This window comes from Pseudonaja textilis, chromosome 1, assembly GCF_049901715.1.
Source record: "Pseudonaja textilis isolate UNSWEBS1 chromosome 1, rPseTex1.2, whole genome shotgun sequence".
Taxonomy (NCBI): Eukaryota; Metazoa; Chordata; class Lepidosauria; order Squamata; family Elapidae; genus Pseudonaja; species Pseudonaja textilis.
The window spans coordinates 21,370,032-21,396,589 of NC_141990.1; the positions used below are offsets into that span (position 1 = coordinate 21,370,032).

Below are 26,558 nucleotides of genomic sequence, written 5' to 3' on the forward strand. Positions count from 1 at the left end.
CTGAGCAAGGAAATCAGCTGAGTGACCGAAAGTCAGCCACTCCTTCTTTGCTCAAACAGCATCAGGCTCCACTACATGCTGGGTGAAAAATGAAACCCTTTGTCAAATCATGCATTAATAAGCTTCACTGTAAGAGCTAGGTGAGGAGCAGTCAAAATAATAAACAGGACAAAAGCTAAGGAGAACAGCCACCTGGTTGTCAATCTCCATTGCATTGGAGATGAAGTGCAAAAGGTAGAAGGGTTTGTTTCTGTTTATCTTCCTTAATGATTTAGAAGTAGTTTTTGTTGAGATTTATTTCTTTGCTCTGGTTAACTGGAATTAAAACTCACAGGTCTGTATAAAAATGTATAGGTGATATGAAATTTGCACAAGAGTATACTACAATTCCCATTTAATTAATATTTTCACAGCTCATTTTATATCTTTGAGGTAGTTTTTTTTTCTTACAATTCTTTATGACCAAAATGATACAGTAAAATTGAAGAAAAGCTCAACAGTACTTCATAGGAAGCAGATAAAGTATTTTTTTTAAATCACTGCTTTTTTTTAATCTAAAGGAAACAATGGTGTAAGTATGCTCATACCTAAACCAGCAAGTCCCAAACTGACATGCACCTTTTGTTTTATCTGACTGTGTGGACTTATTATGAAATGTAAATTTTTAAGGTATTTAAAAAATTATACAAACCAAAAGAAAAATGCATGTTTTAAATTCATTCCTATGAAATTTTTAATTATGTTGTGCCAAGAATGCCCATTCTTAGATTCCTCTTCAAATAAAAGTTTGTCAGTCTCTGCAGGAAAGAAAAGCTCATTTTAACTGGATGACCAACGACCATATTTTCTCTCTGATCCCTTTTTTTCTAGGGCTCATGACAAAATTTATCCCCCCTTCCAAACTATCACTGAGGATATATGCTCAAAAAGGGTAATACTGAAATTTTCCACCTGTTTGAAATTCAGTAGTACCATGTTTATAGAGAATTCAATTATATGACAATTTTTAAATCAAGGTTCAATTATATGACAATTTTTAAATCAAGGTGGGGAAAAAAACAACCACCCCTATTAAGTGAATTAATCTCCTTAAAACATCCTTATAAACCAAAGGAAACCAAAATACAACAGCTAGAGTATGTGCACATTAGCGGTTTGAAAAAGTAATGTGATTTAAAGAACGAAAAATGTCTGGATGTATACTAGTCAATCTGGAAAGCTAAATTTCAACACTTGCATCCATCTAAGACCTAGAAAACCAAAAGATGGATTCTAATTTCCTTTAAAGCCATTTGGAGGGATCAAGGATTGTCACACTAATATCTTGGGAAGTATTAAGCTCTCATCCTCTATCTCACTTACCAAAGCTTTTTAAGGGACATGTCCTCATGATATTAACTCACCCCAGCCTCCTCATTAATCTATACTCAAGAACCAAGTTGAAGCAGAATTTTAGAAATGTCTGTAAATTTAGTACATTTATTAAAAAGAAATAACTGAAATATTACATTGGCATAAGTATTCAGACCCTTTGCAACAACACTTGAAATTTAGCTCCGGTGCCCCCTGTTTCTGTTGATCTTTGCAGACATGTTTCTACATCTTGGTTGGAGGTGATCTGTGGTAAATTAAATTGATTGGACATGATTTGGAAAGGCACATACTTCTCTATAGAAGGCATCACAGCTGACACTGCATACTGTAGGAGAGCAAAAGCCATGAGGTCAAAGAAACTGCCTGCAATGTTCAGAGACAGGATTATTGCAAGGCACAGATCTGGGGAAGGCTACAGTATAATTTCTGCTGCAGTGAAGGTTCCAAAGAGCACAGTGACCTCATGGAATTCTCAAGTGGAAGAAGTCTGACACAACCAGGCCTCTTCCAAGAGTTGGTCACCTGGTCAAACTGAGCAATTTGGGGAGGAAGGGCCTTAGTACGAGAGGTGACCAAGAACCCGATGGTCACTCTGACTGAATTCCAGAGATCCTGTATGGAGATGGGACAGAATTCCAGAAAGACAACCATCACGACAGCTCTCCACCAATCTGGGCTTTATAGCAGAGTAGCTGCCAGAAGCCTCTCCTCAATACAAAACACATGAAAGCCCACTTGGAGTTTGTAAAAAAGCACTCAGGCTGTGAGGAACAAGATTATCTAGTTTAATGAAACCAAAATTGAACTCCTTGGCCTCAGTTCTAAATGTTACGTCTGAAGGAAACCAGGCACTACTCATCATGTGACCAATGTCATTTCAACAGTGAAGCATGGTGGTGGCAGCATGCTGTGGGGGTATTTTTCAGCAGCAGGGACTGGGAGACTGGTCAGGGTTGAGGGAAAGCTGAATGGAGCAAAGTATAGGGATATCTTCAGTGAAAACCTGTTCCACAGCATTCAGGATCCCAGACTGGGTCGAAGGCTCACTTTCCAATATGACAACAACCCTAAGCACAAGGGCAAGACAACACAGGAGTGGCTTAGGGACAACTCTGAATGTCCTAGAGTGGTCCAGCCAGAGCCCTGACTTGAACCCAGACCTGCAAATGGCTGTCCACCGACGGTCGCCATCATTCCTGACTGAGCTTGAAAGGGTTTGCAAGGAAGAATGGCAGAAAATCTTCCAATCCAGGTGTGCAAAGCTTGTCGCATCATACCCAAAAAGACTCGAGACTGTAATTGCTGCCGAAGCAGCTTCAACAAAGTATGAGCCAAGGTCTGAATACTTATGCCAATGTGATATTTCAGTTTTTTTCTTTTTAATAAATTTATAGAAATTTCTAAAATTCTGTTTTCACTTTGTCATTATGGGGTACTGAGTGTAGAACAATGAGAAAAAAGTGAATTTCAACAACTTTAGAATCAGGCTGCAGCATATCAAGATTGACAAAAACTAAAGGGGGTCTGAATACTTTTTGAATGCACTGTGTATTTTATTCTCCTCAAATACCAACTGTATGGAAGAAGATATTCTTTGCATCTTTTGTCCCTATTTCAGACATATGGTTTTGTATTATACACCATTCCTTTGCTAGTGAAACCCAAGTAACTTACCTGTAAAGACTCTTCTTCTTTAATCAGTTCTTTATGTGGGAACAAATCTTTAGCTTGGATATATTCTAGACTGGGGGGACCTTCTTCACCCTAAAAACCAAACAGAAAAACAAATACTTAGAGATGCATTTTACCTGTCAAAATATATAAAACATTTACTTATTTCTTTATGAATTCCATATTTTTACTCAAGGTGTCACATATTACCGTCTCATGGAATTTTTGATTCTGTATGATACATTGTGTTTGGAGATAGTAACTGATTGATACAAGCAGTCCTTGACTTACAACAGTTCACTTAGTGACCATCCAAAGTTACAACAGCACTGAAAAAAGTGACTTATGACCACTTTTCACACTTATAACTGTTGCAGCATCCCCATGGCCATGTGATCAAAATTCAGACGCTTGGCAACTGATTCATATTTATGATTGTTGCAGTGGCTCAGCGTCATGTCATCACTTTTTGTGATCTTTTGACAAGCAAAGTCAACATGGATGCCCGATTCATTTAACAACTGTGTTATTAACAATTGCAGTGATTCACATAACAACTGTCACAAGAAAGGTCATAAAATGGGACAAACTCACTTAACGTTTCACTTAACAGAAATGTTGGACTATGTGGTTCTAAATCAAGGACTACCTGTAGTTTCCCAGTGAATTTACATAAACGAGGGTGGATATTAATCAGAATTCTTTACTTTGTGTCCATCCACCTTACCACCATATCCACACTACTGTCATATGCACAACCCAAATATAGTGTTGATGTCTTGTATATATAAATTCTCCAGGCATCCAATATCCATAAATATAATTTAATACTTTTACTAAACATTTTACAATAACCAGTTTGGGATTAAAGGCAAACAAATATAAACTAGCAATTCCAACAGTATCCCTTTAGCTCCTTCTTATAATTAACCGCCCAGTGCTACCTTCATAACATTCATAATGTACAAAAATGACCTTGTGTAATAATAGTAACAGCAGCCACAGCAGCAGCCACAGCAGCAACAACAACAATTTGGAAAAACAGAGCTAAATTTCTTTAGTTTACAGTGGAAATATTTCGGTATTTCTATTTTACAATTGAAACTTTTGGTCTAACCTCTACTTGAGGATGGGATCTTCTGATATTCCCTCACAATCTCAATATGGTTTCTGACCTAAACACAGTCCACTACAATGGTATTCTTTTTAAAAAATATATTTTTATTATAATTTAAACAACCACACCTTTAATAACACATTTAAATGGTGCCATTTCAAGGATCTTTCAGAACTAGATTTATCACAAAAAGTTATTTTAATAATCATAATTATAAGTGTCCCCCTCTGGGATTATATTCAAAATGATCATCTAATACATATTCCTGTTTCCCATAATCAAATATTTCTGAAAAGTCCACAATAGGCACTGAAAGTAAAAATTATCAGTACTGTTAACAACAAATTACAGTTTATCTAATTGTAAAGGTTTCATAAGGCTATAGAAGAGAGATTGGTGAGACTAAATGAGCTAGATTTGTTTTGTGGATAGGTTCCTGTTACTTTTTCCAGTCTGGCAGAGATTTATCATCTTGATATGTCCAAAGTAGAGATTTTTAAAATTCTAAACAATAAAGTTTCCTTAACACTGCTCTTATCTACCCAGGAAAGCCCTCAGACAGTTTCTTAGGTGAGATTGAATTTTTCTGTTTCAAATCAAAAAAAATTAGTGTATGGAAGAAGCTCTGAAGTAAATAAGCTATAGGAGCATTGTATGATTGGAAAATACTTCAAATTCTCAGAACTGGCCCCAGGATTAGCCTGCATATTTTTACATGATCATGATGGGTAAAGATGAAGAATTTCTTTGCTCTTAAAACTGTTTGGAAGAAAAAGTAGACTCTTAAAAGATAAATATTCACCCTCTAAAAAGAATATTTGCAAATCATATTACCTGGCTTTAAATTCTATGAATTTTCTTATGATGCCTAGTACTTTTTCTTACAAAATGTTGGATTTAATCCTAGATTTTGTTGATAGGACCAGCATTGAACTTTAAGTGCATATGTACTAAACTGAAGAGGCCCAGTTTCCAAGAAGGGGGAGGGGGAAGCAGGACAAGGGCAAATGTCTGCCTAAAAACTTGAGCAGAAATACTGAAGCTGATGGATTATTACTCTGACCTGGTATGAAATAGCTTTGTATGAGAACTTTCATCCTGAAATATGTTTCTGATGTAGATCATGCTGATATAGGTGGTTGAGTAATCTGAAATGTTCCTATATTAATGTATGTATTCCATTTTTCTTCACCTGATGTAAGATTTTCATTGCTTGGTATAAGTAACTGTTATCACCAAGAACAGCATTAAACCAGTTTTATTAAAAGAATGTTAAGTGCAGAGAGTAAAAAATAGTATAACTTTTGTGGAGCTAGCATAAAACAAACATTTCCATTTGAAACTGGGGACGCTATTTTCTGAAGTTGATAACTAAATTTATTTATATTTATTTATCATATCTAATAACTACCCATCTCCCTCACACAGGACAGTGTACAATAAAATATGAAAAGCATAAAACAGTATATAAAAGTTAAAGGAAGAAAGAATGTTACAATTAATGAAACTGGGGGTGGTCTTCAGGGCACTAATCAGCGCTACAGTTATGTGCTCCTTTGTGTGCCCCAAGAAAGCATGTGTTTTTATGCCTTTCTTGAAGGCCGGGAGAGTAAAATTAATTAGTGATATGGAGTTGCTTCCTGCTAATCCAGTAATCACTTCTGCCCTCAGATATTGATAAAGTATCAGTTCATCTAAATATGTTTTTTTAAAAAACCTCTTGTAAATGATACAACCCTTCCCCTGAAATTCAACACTAAAACACTCATGTACATCAATCATTCCAAATATTTCACAAAGGGTTTTCATTTTTGCTCACATTAATACATTTCACAATATCAATACATTCACATTGTATTAAAAATATTAGCCATTTAAAACTGAGGAAAAGTCAAACTACTGAATAAAACAAAAATCAGGAAGAAAGCTGCTTTCAGTAACATCTAGTTAAAATTTAAGACAGCGATATATATTAAACAACTGATAATTCTAGTCAAAAGTTATTACTCCTATAAATAAGTATCTCATATATCTTGTATGCTGCTTGTACAAACATAAGACATATAGTATGTCAGGTGGCAATGAACGTGATTCAAGATGATAGCACCTAACTCATGATAAAAATACTCCATTAGCATAATGGAGTGTGTGTGTTGTATATTAGATCTCAACATCTTGATTAATCATAATTTTAAATACAAGTCCCTGATATACAAATGGATAGGCACAAAGGCAAAGTACTTTATTCTTACCATTCCCAATGTCATTTTACTATTAGGGGACTGGAAGACAGACAGATATGCTCAGAAACATCCCTTCATATAGAATGAAGCTGCTAAACTATTCTTAATCTGCAACTATGTGTGCTCACACACGCTTTATCGTATAGGTCTTGGAAATATAAACATTGTATACTGTGCCAAAGCTACTACACACACACACGCACATACACCTTCGTACATACCTGATGTCACTTTTCTCTCATCTAAATACATAATATTTTCCCCCTCATAAATAGCACAGGTTTTCATATCTTAATTAAATTAAACCTCAGAGCCCTGTGAAACGGTTCACATTTCCCCATTAGATTTCTCAACCCTACTACTTACTAGTAAATGAAACTAAACTGGCCTCCCACTTAGGCACTAACCAGATCTAGACCTTTAAAGCGCCAGACCACACCTCCAGGGAAATCTCAGGGCTCAGATCAGTCTTTTGTACCCATTCCCTTTTATCAACCTGTGTATATAGCACTCTTATTATTGTGACAATTGGACAGAGTGAATCATACAATTTCTGTCGTGCTTTTAACATTTGTGTCTGCTCTGTCACTGAACAAATGTTTCCCTATGGTTGCCCATTTAAACCTCTTCTCAGACACACTAGCAATGGATAAGGTTCTGTGTATTTTGGGCACCAACACAAAGCTAGAATCAGGACAATTTTTCACCTATATGACATTGTAAACAGCTAACAAACCTTGAGAACCTTAGACCTCCCAGCAAACATTCCCCTGACTTGTCCAACAAACTCGTGTTTTCAGGTAAGTTTTATTCTTATTATGCTTCTTCCTCAAGTTTTTTTTTTCTCAGCAGGTTCAAGTCAGAATCCTAGCAGGATGTACTCAGAAGGCTAGAGGTTACTAGAGCACCATGCTGAGTAACTGTACTGAGAAAAGCTGCCAAATGCTGCCCACCTTATGAGGCCAGCTTCAATTGGTATGAAGTGGGTATGAACCATACTTTCCATCTTCCCTTATATCACAAAAGGATTTAATACATGCTAGCAAACACAGTGGGGAATTCTAATAGGAAGACCCATTACTCAGTAAACCTAAGCCATTTCTTTGGCAGCTACAATACGTGGCTGCGATTCAATGAAGCACAAAGCAGCCAGAAAGTGGGAATCACAGGTTCTGTAGGTGAATGTGAACCTGTTTTCAGCAGGCCAACATCAATATACTGGAATAAACTGATGCCCTAGATTATGAAAACCAAACTTCTCCTTGTACATTTTGCTCAGACAGTTCTCTTCAGTGAGATCACTGGAATAAATTTGGCATCCCCAACTGGAACCTCTAAGGTCCAGGTGAAGATGTGATACCTATTCTGAGAATTATTCAAAAACAGAACTAGGATATCAACAAGAAGCACGTAAAATTAAGATAAAGAAGAATGGGGAAGAAGAGCCACTCCCCAAGCATTAGGGAGAGCCGTAAAAAGGGCCAGATGTCTCCAGGCAGACAGTACGTTTTCTTCCTGGCTCCGCCGCGCCACCCCCACCCCAAAATATCAAATGCAGAGAGAAATGCAGACTGAGAAGCAGCCTTGCATGCAGTCAGTGGAAAGAAGAAAAGGGTGGGAAACAGGGAGCCTACTTACAAAGCAGTTCAGCATGGAACAGGAGACACGGCCCGGCAGAGTCATGGTCGTTTCCAAAGCAGCTTGCTGTGCCTGGGGCATGCGAGTGGCATTGCTTCTCCCTGCCCCCTTTGGCATAAATGGCTCAGGCAGACGGACTGTGAGAAAAGCAACCTCCTAAAGCACGGTTAGAGCATCTCTGTCGCCAGAGATGGGAGCAGGTGCGCTGGCTGCTTCAGCAGCTGCCGACAATGGAGGGGAGGGAAAGGCAAGAGAAGGAGGAGGAGGAAGAGAGACTCCACCTCCCTCTGATGAAACCAAGATGAAGCTCTGCCATGCTAGGGGTTCCCTGACAGCAAACACAGAAAATGGAGTCATCACTTCAGCCTACAAGGAGAATTCATGGCTCTGCAATTCTCATTGTCCTCTATCGTGGGGCTACAGCACAAGACTGTTTGGTATGCAGCTTAGCAGCCAGGCAGCATGTGCAGGAATGTCTGGAACAATAGCAGCCGCCGCTTAGCTCAGTGTATTACAGTAAGAAAAGGAAGCAGTAAGGATTCGGCTTGGTGCTGGTTTTCACACGGTAAGGATGGGAATCCTGTTGGCAGAGCTCTGCCAAAGGGACACAGGATCTGCCAGCTCTGCTGCATAGCTAGCTAGGCCTGCAATCTCCTCTGGCTATGTGCCAAAGAATATATAGCTGACATCTCAGAAACATCCCCAGTTCACAGAAAACCTGACACAATCAGGCAACAACTGTGTACACAAATTGTATATTTTCACTTTCCTTTTCAACATGTTCTTTGACCTATAGCTAAAGCTTTTCTGGGATATACATTAAATAGAAAAAATTAATTTTAAAATATCATAATACCTAAATTTTACTCTAAACTGTCTTTCAAAAGCTATACACATGGTACGTATAGGGGAAGGGATTTCTTTGGGCTTGTTACAAACTCAAGAGGCAAACCTACAGAATCACAAAGGGACTACCAAGGTGATCTAAATCAATCTCCTCGTAATACAAATAATCCATCCTTGTACCACATTTGAGAGGTGATCTGTCTGCAAATTCTAATTAAATAAAAAATACAGTAAGAACTCCACCACTTTTGAAGACCAAGAGAAACTGCCAGTTTCTACAAACATACATAGCCATCACATTATTCCTTTTCAAGTTAAGCAACATTGTGCAGAGCATAGAAAAGGAGGAAGAAATAACAAGCCAAATAATTTAAAAATAAATTTACAATTTTTCTATGCCTCCATCCATGAGAACTCCAAATAGTTTACAGATGTTAAAACAACAATAAAACAAAAATACAGTTTACTTTTCAACAAAAGATCAGGCAGTAAAAACCACAAACACACACACACAAATGCACACACATTGACATAAATAATATATATGTACATGCATATATGTCCCTGTAAATCTACCATCGGTCCCCAAAAGCCTTCTGGAAAAGTTCTTTATACCTTTCACATCTTTCCTTTGTATGGTCATTCACTTTTTTATTCAATCCTTATTCTTTCAGCACGCATTCATTTCTAATCATGTTTTCTTCCTCAACACAGACACTTCAATTTCTCATTGCATACAACTTACTTTTTGTTTTTCTTAACATTCAATAAGGGTTACCATATAACAAAGTAGGAGGAAGAATATCCTTACACACATCCATTTTCACTTATTCAGGGGTTTATTCCTTGCAAGAGAACACAATTTACTCACCACGTTTCAATAATAGTTTGCACATCTTAAAATTCTTTATCCATTTTTTCCACCTTATAAACATTTTACTAAACACTCAAATTCATTCATTTGCTTTAGATTGTCATCATTTCTATGTAATTTGCACTTGTTCATTCTATCTTCTGTAGGTAAGTAATTTGTTCTTTGATCAATTATTTTTTAGATCCATCTCCCTTGTGCTATCAAACCATTTAACTTTCACTGTAAATCATTCAGGTGTTCTGACAGCAAGCGTTTCAACTACATATAAAAATACACATATATCCTCAACCATAACACTACAAAGATCACTGTGAACATTTTTTATTCTTTTATCCATAAATATACTAAGCAATTAGTAGAACCATTGGCTTAAAAATAAACCTGAAAAAGAACCAGGTTATGTTTAATGAATTCATCTAAGAAAGAAAAAAATATATATCTGGAGAACTAGACATAGTAGACCACTCCATATACCTTGGCCAACAAATCTCAATGGAAGGTGATACAATAAGGGAAATTGAATAGCGTGTTAAATTGGTCGGCAAGCATTCGGCAAACTAACCATAATTTTCAAGAACAACCTCCCCCTATGCCTGAAGAGAAAAGTTTTCGATCAGTGTGTGCTACCTGCTCCAACATATGCTAGTGAAACATGGACACTAACTTCACAATCGATACAAAAGCTACGAGTGGTGCAAAGAGTCATGGAAAGGTACATGCTCAGCATTACAAGACAAGATAGAAAGACCTGTAGATGGATTACAGAACAAACGATAAAAAGCATCCATGAAAGAGATGTAAATGAGATGGATCGACAACATCAGCAAGTATTGCAGGCCCAACTGGTAAAAGAAAGCTCAGGAACATATTGGTTGGAAACATGCAGAAGAGACCTTCATCCTGCAGTGGACAGACAATGACTAAAATGATGAGCATGATTGATGATGATGATGACACTAAACAATCAAGAGGATACCATACATCTTTATACCCTACTCAACAATGAACCATTCACAGGGTGTTCCACTTATACTCCTGTATTCTTGATTTCCATGATACACTGATGTTTTTGCATTCAGCAATCAAGCCTCATTTTTTTGTTGACAACAATGGGGGAACCAGTTGTCATTCTATTTTTTTAAAAAATGTTTCCCATACCTTTGGGATTTCCTGAATGAATTCCATTCAAATTCCATTCAAATATTAACCAGCTTTGATTCTTTGAGATCAAGCAAGATGTTTAGATGCTATCGTGCTCTGTGACACTCTTACTTTTAGGATTCTTCAAAAAAAATTGAAGCTGTATTAATTGTTCAGTCAAACCAGTTTCTTATACTCTTGAATGCCATTAATCCAAAGAAAGATGTACTTTAGATGTAATTTAGAAGTGAACAAGAAGCAATTTCTTATACGGCATCAATTCATATAACTTTAGGAAAAACAAGAATTTGAGAGCCAGTTTGACATCTCAGTTAAAGGTAAAGCACTAGATACCGGGAGGTTGTGAGTCCTGCCTTAAATGTTTAGCCCGCTGGGTGAGTTTGGGCCAGTCACCCCTCTCTCAGTCCTAGGAAAAAGTCAGTAGCAAACTATTTCAAAAAATACTGTCAAGAAAATAATGTACTATGTGGTCTTCTCCAGAAATATGCCAGAAGTCAAGTCTAACTCCAAGATGCACATATACATAAAGTATTTATTATAAGAACTGATGAGTTCATCTTTTATATTTCAAAATATCTGTTGGAAAGAAATAATTTGACACTTCCACTAAAATGGAACATGCAGCGATTGCAATATAGGTAGTCCTCGACTTATGATCACAATTGACCCCAACATTTCTGTTGCTAAGCAAGACAGTTGTTAAGTGAGTTTTGCTCCATTTTACGACCTTTCTTGACACAATTGTTCAATGAATCCCTGCAGTTGTTAAGTGACTCTGCCTTCCCCATTGACTTTGCTCCTCAGAAGGTCATAAAAGGGGATCACATGACCCTGGGACACTGCAATCATCATAAATATGAGCCAGTTGCCAAATGTCCAAATTTAATCATGTGACCACAGGGATGCTGCAAAGTAAATGTGAAAACCAGTAGTAAGACATGTTTTTCACTGTAACATTGAACGAGTACTAAACAAATTGTAAATTGAGGACTACTTTCCAATACAGTTTAGTAAAGTTGCAATAAGTTGATGTAAGGTGGAACGAAAGAGGACAACCAACAAGATGGATGGACTCAGTTATGGCGGCAATGAGTGCATCAACAACCTGATGGCACATAATCAATCGATCAATATAAGCTTAGCAGATCATGGTGTTCCTATAGATCATAGTTAATTTTTAATGATTTGGTAACACAGATGTAAAACTGAATTACATACAGTAATTTGCCATTCCAATCTCTTATTATTCCTCCAGAATCTTCTGAAACTCAAGATAATCGGTCCTGTTTGCAGAATGGGATGCCTCACCGTGGCCAGCTTGCTACTGCCGACTCACCTTTGCCAACCTGCCACTGCCAACTTGCTGCAGAATAACTCCACACGGCCAACTCACCATGGGGATAATTCACTCTGGGCAGCCAGGAGAACTGGGCAGGCGGGCACACAAGTAAGCAGCGGGCACAGCACAGAGCGCATTGGGGCAGGCACTAGGGAGACAGCGGCAGCTGAGGGCTTCCCATTTTCACACCTCACCTTCCCATTGTCTGTCCTGATGCGCTATGCGCTCTGCCCCCTGGTCAGCTCTCCTTCCAGCCACTTGGGAGGTGCTGGAAATGTGAAGGGGATGAGCAAAGCTGTGGAGAGTTTAGGGAGGATGACCAGGGGTGCACGAGAGGCATGGCATGAGGATACATGAAAAGCGTAGTGCAAACGTAGAGGACCTGGGAGATGATGCACAGGTGGGGGTGACTTACCCCAAGGACTTGCAACCTTTATCCACTGACTTTCTGGGGAAACCAAGGAAGACTGCAAATGGTGATCATGTCATTGTGGGATGCTGCAATGGGTCATAAGTGTGAAACAGTTGCCAAACATCCAGATCATAATCATGTGACTGCAGCAATGCTGGGACTGCCAGAACCTCAAGGACCATTCATAACCACCATTCATTTGGCATTGTTATGGTTTCAAATAGGTCAAGGACTACCTATAAGTCATAAGTCTGAGAGCTTAGCAGGAAGAATAGCACCAATGTTAAGGATCTCAATATTCCCAACAGACAATTAAGGTATTTTTTTTCCCTCTTCTGAAATCCAATGATGATTCAGACAAAGAAAAATGACCTCAAAAGAGATACGGAATGCTTCCAATGCCCCACTTATGCAGTGTTTAAAAGAAAATGACAGGAACAGCAGCGCATATGCACAGTGGGCAGAGTACAGTTTCTATCAAAAATCTTCAGCTTGTGAAAGTTATTGATGTAGGCTTTGTGTGAAACACAAAGGTCATGATTAGAGTTTAAATCAACGTGCATTTTCATAGAATCACAGTTGGAATGAACTTTGGCAGTCATCTGGTTCAATTTTTTGCTCAAAACAGATTCAACAATCCAGGATGCTGTAGCCCTTTCTCTCTGGCTCAAATATTTACCCCTTCTGTAGGGCACTCGATACCAGAGTTCTTTTAATTAGCTAGACTCTTCAGAGATAGTTTCCAAATGCAGCATTGTCACCCTTTTTGTTTAAGCTGCCACCACCAATTTTAGTTATGGGGTCCCAATACCACCTCTGGGTCCCATCACCTGTAGATAAAAAGGAAATTCTCTTTATTTTCTACTGTCACACTTGTAAGTAACGTGGACCATTTTTTTTAGCTGTCTTGCAGGTGCACAGTAACTAAGGACTGACAATGATGAGTATAATCTAAGATACAAAAGTATGACTTTACTAACTTTGACCCTACAAAACAAAACTACTTATCTGGACACCAGAGATTAGACAACCATTTGAGTGAAATGCTATAGAGTTTCCTGCTTTAGCAGGGGGTGGACTAGAGACCTCAAGGTGCTTCCAACTCTGTTATTTTGGTCACGAATCCTTCTCTGCAATGATAATGCTTTGATATTGGGGATATGTGTTTAAAAACCTTTCCCTCAATATGAGTTCACGACAGGGGTGGGATTCAAATTTCTTAATAACTGGTTCTGTGGGTCTGGCCTAATTTGGGGGTGTGGCTTGGTGGCCATGTGACTGGGTGGGCATGGTGTGTATGTAAATATTATAAATATTTATGTAAACAGATTTTGTTTTATAAAAAAGAACTTTTACCCAAAAGCAGGCAAAGCAGGCAGGCAGATTGAGTTGCTCACAGAATCACAGATTCACTTAGAGATCTATCTATCTCCAATTGGCTATCTGAGTCTGTCACATAAAATTTGCTTGCAAGCAAACTCATAAAATTTGCTAGTAAGCAAACTCACAAAATTAACTCACAACACACCATAATATTGATTTTTTTGTAAAACAAAAAAAAGAACTTTTACTTAGAGATCTATCTATCTCCAATCGGCTACCTGAGTCTGAGTCTGACTCTGCACTGAAAAGTAGAAGCTTCAGTCCTAAGGAAGGTTCAGCTCTGCTTTTAGATTAGCTAGAAAGCAAGAAATCCAAGGATTTCCTAGCTAATCTAAACCTCCAGCAGAGCAGAACAGCTGATGGTTGGGAAAAAGAAAAAAGAAAAATAGCAACTTACCAAACCAGGTAAGATGGATGGCTCGCACGCCAGGATAAAGAGTGAGTGGGTGGGGAGGGGGTGGGGCCAGCCAGTGAAGCAATTTGCCGGTTCTCGTGTGTGCAGCTTTTGCAAGAAATCAGCTGTGCCGCCTGGACAGCTGACAAGCGTTTTGAAAATCCTCGTTTCCTGCTTTTTCAACCTCAGCTGTGCCGCGCAAAGCAGCTGAGGGAAAAGCAGGGAATAAAGGACAGCCTAGAGCCCGGGCTGAACGAGGCTGAACTGGGAGCATCCCACCCCTGGTTCATGGCAAGAATTCCTTGACCAACAGGGCCCACAACATGCCCCTTCTGTCAGCAAAGATGGGGCAGGCCAATCCCACTGGGGTGAAACAGGTCCTCACATAAATTGTGTGAGCATGCTTGGAATAAAACTAGGCCTTGGGTGCGCACTTATGTCATACTGGTCAACTGCTACAGACCTTCCCATTAGCAGGAAACCAAGCCTACAAATTATTTAGCTTCCTAAGAACATTACATGAAAATGCCATAACGGGAAGTCAATATCTGTGGGCCCACACAGTGAAGATCATGGCATATGAAAATTGCAACCTGTAATGAAACAGGAATATATGGTGAAGAATATAGTGAATAACTGCAAAATAAGTTTGAAGTAGTTTCATTCTGTAGAATAAAATTCATAAATATATTTGGGGAAGTAAAGGGTAGGTTTTAATTAAGAATGATAACATTAGAATATAAAAAAGAATGAATTGGGATTATCTAGGTTATTGTGAGTTCATATGAAAGTAGAAATCCCTAGGTGGTAATAGTTGCATTAAGTTATACTTCATTGAATGGTGATAATGGAAGAATCAGGGATGAGTTCTGGGAAAAGTTGTAACATTCTAAATGAATGAGAATGACATGGGAAATACAGAAAAAGTTATTGGACCACTTGGAGAGCCAAGAATGAATAAAAAATAATTATTATTTGATAAAGACCTGCTTAGAGAAGTATCTGTTTCAAATATATGGGTTAAGCATAAATAAATCCATGTATGGGAAATCAATTGGAAAGCATGGCTGATTGTATTTTTAAAATGAAAGATTGAACAAATTAGTCAAATGCTATGAAGTGCTATGAGGTTCTTGATATGGGACAGGTCATAACTTGGCAGTGTCCCATGTTCCAAGTATTTTTACATCTTGGGAAAACTGATATGCAAGAAAAGGAATAATGTGAAAGCAATACTAGAGTGCAAGCAGAATGTGTGCTGTCCAGCCAGTGTATGGGAATTGGACAGTCAGGTAGCGATTGGGAGTTGTTCCCTTAAATGTAGTTAAGGTATCCTGGGAAATGTAGTCCATGTCATGTGACCACATCTGTAATCCTAATTGGTCACTAAATTGACCCTCGATGGGTTGGGGGAGTTTTCCTCATTCTTGGCTGAACTCATGGACTCGTGGGAACTGTTCTATTTCCATCATTACAAGATGGGAGAAAAGGGATAGGAGGTAGACCATCTTTTTACCTACAAGACAGATATGCAAAGGATTGGTCATTAAAGAAGATTTAAGATAAAACAGTTAGGAGAAATCAAACAATATCTTGGTTTAAAGATAGACAGAACTAGGGGAAGATACAAAATCTCACAGGCAGATAAAATTAACCAATTTCTAAAAGGTTTTAAAATGGAACTTTGTAAGCTGGCTAAGACACCAATGAGCCAGGAGTTTAGCCATAGTGATGTTCAAAGTCCTGTTTTTGATAAGAACATTTATCAGTCCTTGATTGGTAGTTTATCTTATCTCAGTAATTGGTCAAGGCCAGATATTGCATACAGTGTTAATCGACTATCTAGATTTAATGTTGAGCCAACTGAAAGGCAAGCTGCTAAACGTGTGTTAAGATATCTGAAACAAACAATGCATTATGCATTGTATTTGGAGCCTAAAGATGAACTATGTTTAACTGAATATGCTGATGCAAGTTTTGCTACAGACATAAATACACAAAAATCTACATCTGGTACTGTAGTATTATTGGGAAAAGCATTGATTGGATGGAGATCTATTAGACAGAAACATCTAAGTTTGTCAACAATGGAGGCTGAATTCTCATGCTTGTCTTTACTATGTACAGATTTAATTTTGTATAAGCAACTACTAATTGACAGGGGAATTGATGTAACAGATTCTATTGTTATTTACGAAGACAACCAATCAGCAATACAGATGGCTTCAAATATTGGTGTTAAAACAAGAACAAAGCACACAGATTTAAGATATTTAAATCTGAGACAATGTGTGCAATGTAAGATGATTAAGTTAGAATACTGTATGTCAGAAAACAATATAGCAGATCATTTTACAAAGGCCCAAGGCTCTATAAAGCATAAGGCTTGCTGCAAGGATTATGGACTTAGAATGTAAGGTTGTATATATTGTCCTACCGAAAAGGAGAGAATGTTAGGAATATAAGTCACCTAACAGCTATTTGGGTTGGACAATATATAAACCAGGACAGACATTTTAATACTGTCTCTTTAAGAGAATCCTAAAAGTGTAATTGGGTGTGGTTTCTCAAACGGCCATAAGATGGAGCCAGAAACCTGGGTTGTTTAGTCTTAATCTTAGTCTCAGAAGAAGTCTCAGTGAGTCTCTATTTCCTTCTGTTGGAGAATTTTGCCATTCCTTCATTTTTCCTGTATTGACTGTTATTCTTGGATTTGATGTAATTCTGTTACTGAACTGTTTTTGATACTGGACTTTGTTATTGGATTATCCCTGGACTAAAACTGACTGATTTACTTATGAATGATTTTGGACTGTTTGAACTTTGCTTAAACATTTATGGAAAGTAAAAACCTACATTTACTGTACAGTGTATCTGTAAGCTGTGTGTGTATTATTCAAACACTACTCTCAAATACGTCTCCCTGTATGCGTTCATTCTCCTAATGGGAAATTACCTCAACAACCCTACTCCAACGTCTCATGGCCTGCCAGGTGAGCAAATTAGCCCACCAGTGATCACAACTTCCCCACAAGTAGACATGCCACCAACAACACCCGCCACACTCAATCCACAAGCAGTACCATTCCAGCCACAACCTCCACACCACCCAAGCTCACAGGTACAACAAGATAACCGTGGCCAGCCTACACAACACTGTGAAGCTCCACCATCGCCTCTGGAATGGCAGAACGACATCCTCCATAAGCACTGGGAGGAAGCCTACAACCCATCGTTGACATACAACTTGAACCTACACTCTATGTCAATGCCTCAACCCAACTCTACAGATGATGGTGACTACTAGAGAGAGTTGGCAGTAAACAGAGGAAAGCTAGATTTGGCTGCTAACAGTGTATACAAATTCTCTGACAAGCCAGGCGGCGAATATCTCCTATGGAAGAAAGTTTTCCAGCACCCCATTCAGGCTCCACGCCTGAAATCCGATTAAATACTCATACACTTGATGGCGTGGCTAGGGCTGCAGTCTGCCAGAGATAAAAAGGCACTTTATGCCTCCCACTTAGATGACCCAGACGCTGCCCTACGGTTGTCATGGCAAAGACTTGACAATTTGTACGGCGCTGCCTCAGATGTACAATCAACGCTCCTGAATAGCCTGCACAGATTTCCTAAAATTCCTATCGGCAAGCCTCACCTGATCGCGGAACTCTCTAATATACTCATACAACTGACTGTTGGAAGAGAAATGATAACCTATATGCAGAATACAGATTAATTTCCCAACAGAATGAATAGAAAGTAGAAATAAAGAAAGACGATGTAGAAATTTTTTGGAACACAATGAAAACAATTGAAGGATGTGGAGTTATGTTAGTAGGAAATATGGATGTTTAATGGAAGAATGAGTTAAAAGAAACTGTCAAGTGAGATAAAAGATACACTGTTGAAAATGGCAAAATGAATGTGAAGTTGTAAAGAATGTAGTCAAGTTAATTAGATTTAATTAGAATTTTAAAAAATATTTTGGAAGAAAATGAAAAAACCTAAACAAGAAGCCTCAAGCAAAATGAATGGAATTTAAAATAAAGATGATGGGATGAACTGGGATGAAAGTAAGTTAAAGGAATGCTGGGGGGAATATTTTAGAGACCTATATAGGAACAATAATTGTATCGCTAAGTACAGAGTTGAAACAAATCCCAGAAATGTTCATGTTCATGAAAATTACTTATATAAAGGAAATTATAAATCTTGAGAAAAAGTCGCAAAATGGCAAGGCTGAAGATGTAGACAATTAAACCGGAGAAACGTTAAATATGGTGGTGGCTTGTGCAGCGGTTTTGGGATTTGTTTAATGCTCATGTGTGAAGATAGCATATAGGTCTGATGACTGTTCCTCTAAGCAAAGGGAAATATTTTTTTAAAAAGTGAAGATCAACTCACAAGGTATTAATCTGTTATGCAAGCCTGGGAAAGCCTTTGGCAGAATTAAAAGGATGCAAGGGATGACAATAAGCAAAATATGAGAAGTGGAATGCATCTTCACTTGAGACAGAGGGTGAACAGATACATTTTTGTTCTGTGGTAAATCACTGAAAAATGTACAGCTAATCGAGCCCATGAAGTTGCCAGTAGAGTCATTAAATTTGCCAGCTGCAATGAAAACATATTGTTCTGTGCAATCATTAAAGTTTCCAATGCTAATGGACTGAGCCTATTATTGTTCAGGGTTAGTTTTGTACATATTCTGATTATTCACACTTTGAAGCCATCTAGTCCAAAATCATCAGAACTTTTCTGCAAGTTTCCTGTTCTACTTCAAGTGAGCTTTAGTTAGAACTTAGTTGCCCCTCTATATCACTTCAAATGAGAATTTGTTGCCTAAAAGAAAAGAAACAGACTCTCTGCAGTGAATTATGCATAGCTTACATTGGCTGATTAACGCTATTTCCATTTAGAAAAAAACCTTTACCAACTATTCATCCTCTAATGGTTTTTCTGACCCATTCCACTTGGAATAATTACATATTTTAAGTAATTAAATAGGGAATCCTTGATCTAGACATATAGATTGACAGATTTAAAATTTCATCTTATTAATCAGGGATCTTTTTCCCTGAGGGTGAGCAAAACTATTGCCATGTTCACATAACGTGCTATTCTTGAACAAATAAACCACATTGTGATTGTTTTGTGTGTGCTGTGTGAACAGAGTCTATCAGCATCACTCTAACTTGCAAAACAACGTGGATTTTCTTCCAGTGATCATTTAAAAATATTATCATAAATGTACAACTCTGAAAAATTACTGGTAATCTCTTTACAAAAGAAAGGTCTTCCCCACCAAAATAGAGTAGAGTAGAACTAGAGTAGTTCGTTTTACGTTCCTGTGGGTTTTCCCTTTGACACCTACCCAATTTCTTTCCATATCCCTGTCTTTATTAGCAGAGTATAAATTATTTGAATAGAATTCCTTTTATGTGGGATCAACACATTAAACTAAAAATGAACAATAAAAAAGTTAGAAAAACCCAACTCTACCTGAAAAATGCTGCATCTACCCCAGTTCTGCAACACTTGAACTTGGATCGGCTCCATTTTAGCTTTTTCTGTAACATATTCTTTATCTTCCATTTACTGTTACAGAAACCAAACATCAAGCAATTATGGAACAAATCCTCTCCAAGCACTACGGTTAAGCTTTGCAAACATATACAACAGAATGAAATAGAAATAAAAATCATATTCACCATGGTTTTCTCTGACTCCTGGCCCACTCTGATTTTTTCCAGAATTGCTGCTGGAGATCCACGTACTGGGGGGAAGAGCGGGGAGAAAGATTTGGTAAGATAATGGATCAGCAAAATGCAATCAGAAGCAAAAGCAAATCTTCCTTAAATGATATTTTACAACACCATTATTTAAAGCATTAAATTATAAGGATATATTACAGGCTATCATGCAACACTGTACCTAGAATGAAACTATGAAACTCCTAAACAGTAGTAGAAAGTAAATGGTTAAACTCTTCCCTCTCTGAAGCTACAAAGGTGAAAGAACAAAGTACAAGAATCTACCACGGTTTCTAAAGCACGCTTCAACAACTGGCTATTAGAAGAAAAATACAAAAAGAAAGAAAGAAAAAGAATGGTTATTAAGCAGAAAATCTAGCAAAACAAAGATCTGGCTTCTGATTTAATCTCCTGCACTTTGCATTAAATCAATTATTTAGTTAAATATGAAAATGTACACCTGTAGTATCTGTTAGAATCTAATTAGGGGTGCATATATGTTTATATTTTACAATGTTTGTATATTTCCTCAATTACAAGAGTCTGGGAAGGACATATGTACTACTGTGTGCAGGGTCTGAGTAGAATGGATATTTTTGTACTGCCCAGTAAACAGTATATGTTTTCACTCTCAAATTGTTCCCGGTTTTGTGCATGGCTGTACTGGCAAGCACAAAACAGGCTGCATATACTCCATTCTGGTCACATGACCATGAGGGAGGGGGAGGGACTTAGAATAGAGTATTTTGCAGCATACCAAGCTGCTACCCAATTGCCTCTCCCATAGGATACATTCCAGATGTATTTTTCTACAGTGCTTCTTTCCTCAGTCTATCAACGAATCTGGCCCATCTTCCAACTTGATCTTTCATTAGCTGACTTCTCTTGCTATACTGAACTTGTGTTCTTTTTTTACTGAGTTATGCTGTTGCTGATAGACAGGATTTCCAGGTTTTTACATAACTTCCTTCCAACTCTTCTGCTGGGTTGCAAACAAGAAGGTAGGGAAAACGAGTCCCTTCTGGAACTGTTTCCAACCTTTTTACTGGCAGGGGTCATGGGAGGGATATCTACTTCTTGTTTTTTACAATGAATTAATGTGCTGTGCTTCTGCTTTCCCCTCAAGTTGTGATTATGTGTACAATGTGACGAGTTGCACCTGTCTTTTTCTGGGTCATATGACCAGAAAGGGAACTGAGAATGGAATATGAACTTGGTCCTCAACGTACGTAGTTCTTGACTTACAACACTAAAAAAGTGATTTATCACTGTTTTTCAAACTTACGACCGTTGCAGCATCCCCATTATTATGTGATCAAAATTCAGATGCTTGGCAACTGATTATGTCAGGAGCAGTATCCCAGGGTCATGTGATCACCTTTTGCAACCTTCTCATAAGCTAAGTCAATGGGGAAGACAGATTCACTTAACAACTGAGGCAAGAAAGGATATAAAACGAGGCAAAATTCACTTAGCAACATAAATTTTGGGCTCAATTGTGGTTGTAAGTCAAAGACTACCTGCATTCCAAGTTCATATCCAACTGCCTATCCCCATGGGGATATATTTGGGCAATTTTTTCAGGCTTATTTTTCCTTCACAGCCCCTGCACTCCTCTGGCTTATCTTGTACTTCAAGTATTCTTTTATCAGCTTCACCTTCCTCACCAAATTTAGTCCCATTTTGCTAAATTGGAAAGAATAACTCTCTGGTGAAACAAATATTTAATCAAAGTTTCTATCAAGTCAAGTTGGCTATACAGATTATTGCCCATTTTTTAATTTACAACTCTATCAATTATTAAAGAACAGTGAGGAAGAACATCTAGTTAAGAACTAAATTGTGTAGAGGAGCATGAAGGTAACCTTGACAAAGAAATGCAGAAACTGTTAAGTAAAAAAATCAGTCCTGGGAAAGGAGAAGTAAGAAAAAATCCAGACTGTTCGGTATAAAAGGGGCAGAGGGATGACATTCTGTTGTTATAGCCAAATCAGTAGTTGAGCATTCAGAAATTGCAATAGATGGAGCGTTGATTTGATTCTGGAGTGGTTCTGTGTGAGGAAACGGGGAAAGAAATGCATATACCTTTGTTCTGGATTTTGCTGGGCACACCTATGACATGTATGTCAAAGGTGTATGCCATGAAGTTTTGGATGAAGTTTTGGGTGTACACCAGCACCTAACAACTATTTTTGAAAAGACCAGTTCTCATGGGATTTTTGGTTGCTGTGTGGAGGCCATACAAGAGAATGAGGTGTGCTCTTGCTCGGATTCTGGAAATCACGTGAGAGGGCTGTCTTCTTGCGTGGATTCGAGTCTCCAAAAATCACGCAAGAATGGAGCTGCAGGTTTTTGGAGGCTGCAGAAGCTGAAGGAAAGCATTTTCCTAAACCACTGCAAGAACTAACGGCTTGTGTGACCTGGAGGAACTTCCAGTAGGCTGCAGGGGCCTGTCAACAGTGCCAGATGGTAAATGGAGTACAGATCCCGGGGAGCACTGGATCATGGCAGACAATTGTGCCTTGAAGAATGACACAGGTGATCTTTTTAAGTGGCGGCAGTGATACTAGGGCTGAAGTCAAGGCCTGGACCTCTACTTCAGATCCAGCCCAAGGTACCATTCAGATTCTCACTTGAAGCACAAACGAGAGACTTAAATTGCAGGTAGTCTGAGCAACTATTTGTTCAGCAACCCTTCAAAGTTATGACAGCACCAAACAAATGGTTGTTATGAAGTTATGGCTATTGGAGCACCTTGCAACCATACGATCCAAATTCTGCCCTTTTGGCCACCCTGTATTCCATCTATCTACTCCGGCCACCCACCTCTCTCCGCCTGACATTTGCTGTCGTCTTCTTCCTGCTGGCCCAGGAACCTGGGACTGGGTGAAGGTGTGAGGTGGGCATGGCTAGTTTAATGAAAAGAAGGTGACATGATAGCAGTGTTCCAATATTTCAGGGGCTGCCCCAAAGAAGAGGGAGTCCAGCTATTCTCCAAAGCACCTGAAGGCAGGACAAGAAGCAATGGGTGGAAACTAATCAAGGAGAGAAGCAACCTAGAACTAAGGAGAAAGTTCCTGACAGTTAGAACAAGGTGAGCACGGCAGAGCAATGGTGCCTTGTCTGCCGAAAGGACATTGTTAGGTTCGGATGGGGAGGAAGCAGCGGGATGGATCTGGTGGAGAGTAGCTATGTGGTTGGCAGCTCCCTGTGTAGGTAGCATCTGACAACACTGAACAAGGCCTTGTGAAACCACCTCCTTTGTCGGGGAAGCCACTGCCTGCACCTCCCATCTCTTCCACTAGTTCTGTCCCACTGCCTCCTCCCTATCTGGGTCCAGTGAGCTCCCTTCAGCAGATGAAGCCCTGCCATCCTGCCATGCACATCCTGGATATGCACCCGGGGCAGCGCCTGGATCCTGGGCCAACATCAAGATGCCAAGCTTTAGCTAAAGGCAGCAGGGATAGTAGCATGGAATCGAGGGCATCCAAAAGTGCAAAGATGGAAAAGGTAGATAGACAAGTGAGGGGAACTGAAGCAGAGGCAACTGTGGCAGGGCAATGATATCTGAAATGGTATCAGATGGTATGAATAAAGAGAAAAGTATCAAAAGTAATACTATTCCTATCCCTGCACATCTTCAACAAATTATAATACCAGTTTTGTCTGTAAGAATGATTAGCAAATTAGAACTAAAGTGATTAATATTAAGTTATCTGAGGTTTTATTTTGATAACATATATTTTAAATAAAACAAACTATGTTCCCTCTTAGTATTCCTTAGTGAACTAAGCAAGACTTACTTGTGGAACAATCCTATATCATCTATTCAGAATTAAATCCCTTTTAATTCAATGGGAGATATTACTCTATAAGTGGGTTTAGGACTACAGCCTGGAATCTTCTGAGCAGAAAACTGGATTATGCTTATTTACATACATAGTTATCCTATACTTCTTTGACCAAAATTTAAGCACTCAGTACTTGGACTCTTCATTCAATAAATTGGCTTACTCCAGAAACAGCTGACATGTGTCAGTGAACACGCTAGATCTGGCACTTGGCTGTGCTAGCAGGTAAGCTAAGCTATATGGCCGTGATGGTGAACCTGTGGCGCGAGTGCCACGGGTGGCACGCAGAGCCATTTGAGTGGGCAAACAAACCCCGGCAAACTTACCTCACTGTGCATGCATGCAGCTGATTTTGGGGCCTTTTTGGCCTTCCTGTGAAACGGGCCCATTTTTCATCCTGCAAAGGCTGCAGGGGCTTTTCTCAAGCCTCTGGGAGGCCGAAAAAGGCCTCAAACGGGCCAAAAATCAGCTGGGAGGCGCAGTGCAGATAAGGGGGCAGTGGGGGGATGACGCGCACATGTGCAGGGGGTGTGGGGACACACATTTTTTGGCACAGGAGCCCCAAAAGGTTAACCACCACTGCTATATGCAAACATTGATTAATCAATTCATTGAACTGCAATTTTGTATCTACTTCCCTGAAAGCTATGACATAGAACTCTATATTTCGTGCTTTAAGCTATTGTCAGCCTTAATATAAAAACGTAACAAATTATGGGTTAAGGACAAATGCTAATATATTATTGAAGATGTAACTGAAAAGTATTTCTGTTTCTGTATTTATGTGAAATAAAAGATAAAATTTCCCAATTTTACCAAACAAGAGTAGGAAAAATAGTGTCATTTGCTGAAATTTTCCTTTCTACATGATAAAAGTTCTGCTGGTAAAAGTTTTTCTCCCCTTGCAGCATTGGCCATCTTACGCATTGGTCTTCTGTTGCTTCCCAGCGAATGCACTTTTGCCAAGAAACCAGAATTTATTAAGAAATCTAACACTATAAAGACAGACAGGGGTGACCTCTTTTCTGAAAATAGCTACTATTCTTTCAAAGTTAAAGCAATTCTGTTAGGTTCATGTCTCCATTCTTTTGTAATTATCATCAGGTACAATTTTCAAAGCTAAGCTCTTTCAATATAATTTTTATTTATTTTCTTTTTCATTTTTGGGAACTTATACCTCCTTTTCCAATGCACCATACTCAGAAACTGTGATGTATCAAAAGTCAGAATCCTGCTTTCCTAAATGATCAGTCAAATTTTAGGAACCAGTGCATGAAAGCAATGACAACTTTCACATAGCAGACTGCCTCCGATTATAGTTTTACATAGCCATTACAGCTACGGTAGTAGACGACAGACCTCTTCTTCTTGAATCTGTCAAAGCAGCCAACCTATGACATTGAATACCAAAAACAAGGTGCAGATTATATAGAATCTTATAAACACCAGGCTACCCCCAACTATCCAAAGGGCATCTAAAAAGAACATTCAATTTTTCATACTGTCCACAGACCTTGCTTTCTCCTGAAGCAGCGGTACTCTCTGTGGTCCATTCAGAAGTAATCAAAATAAGCCGGACTCTATCTTCATAAATGCTTTGTTAGGTGTACTCACAGGTAATTTGTCTCTGTGCTCCCAGAAAGTTTGAAGTTTTGAAGACAAAACTCTATACATCACATAGAAAGAAGTGAAGAAATGTCCCAGCCCTATCTTACCTCGTTTCTTTGTAAGGAGGAGGAGGAGAAGAGAAGGAGGAAGAGGCAGGTGGTCCTAGTCTTCTCTTTTTACAGAGAGGGTCCTTTTATCACTGACATGAGAACGGGGAATAATTCTTCACTGCTTCAATATTAGCAAAGGAGAACTGGATTACAACAGCAGGGGACAGGGTCTGGAGTGATAGTCTTCCTTTTCAGGAAAGGCTTCATAGAATCTTTCCATATCATCTGGATGAATTGGAAGCAAAACATTTTTAATTTGAGCTAGTTTGAATTCAAAACACTCTAACTGGATTTAGAACAAGTTTGATGTCCAATCTAAGAATGTCCTGAACTTCATTATGAAAAGACCTATTGTGAACTTGAAGCTATTTCAAGCCCACATCCCTTCAGAGATAAAAACAACATGTCCTTAGACTAAATGAGGTTTGTAAACTCAGAAAACTTCAAATTCAAACTATCGTGCAAATCCTTAATTTGGACTACAAAGATTTTGCATGGGATTTTCTGCCTGCTCTATGGTGCAAAATTCTCAAGATGCGACATTGCAGTTGTGTGAAAAACAGAAGATCAAGTAAATTAGGCAAAGGAAATCAACAGTGCTCCATTTCTCACAAACTGAAACATGAACACAAACCAAATCTCTAGTTCACAATCTTTGTTCACACAACTCTGAACTCAAGAAAACTGAGCAAATAGTTTCTAATGTGTCATAGCATTTTTCTTCATTAACAAAAATTATGCTTCCCCAACAAATAAACGTAGGTGGTAAAACTAGCTAAAC

General features: G+C 38.6%; 1 protein-coding gene across 10 annotated transcripts in view; it reads right to left on the minus strand.

Moving 5' to 3' along the window:
* Positions 1 to 26,558, minus strand: part of MTMR4 (myotubularin related protein 4) — a 52,340-nt gene that overhangs the window by 19,374 nt on the left and 6,408 nt on the right. The window contains exons 2-5 of one of the 10 annotated variants that reach the window (XM_087927771.1): positions 25,775 to 26,002; positions 20,167 to 20,231; positions 19,958 to 20,053; positions 3,049 to 3,138 (exon numbers count right to left, since the gene is read on the minus strand). In XM_087927771.1, the coding sequence (XP_087783897.1) occupies positions 3,049 to 3,138; positions 19,958 to 20,050 (183 nt within the window). In that variant the 5' untranslated portion in view covers positions 20,051 to 20,053; positions 20,167 to 20,231; positions 25,775 to 26,002. Of the gene's footprint in view, positions 1 to 3,048; positions 3,139 to 8,043; positions 8,152 to 19,957; positions 20,054 to 20,166; positions 20,232 to 25,774; positions 26,003 to 26,558 lie in introns of those variants that run through there. The other 9 variants (XM_087927807.1, XM_087927793.1, XM_026708424.2 and 6 more) reach the window with 9 other exon arrangements.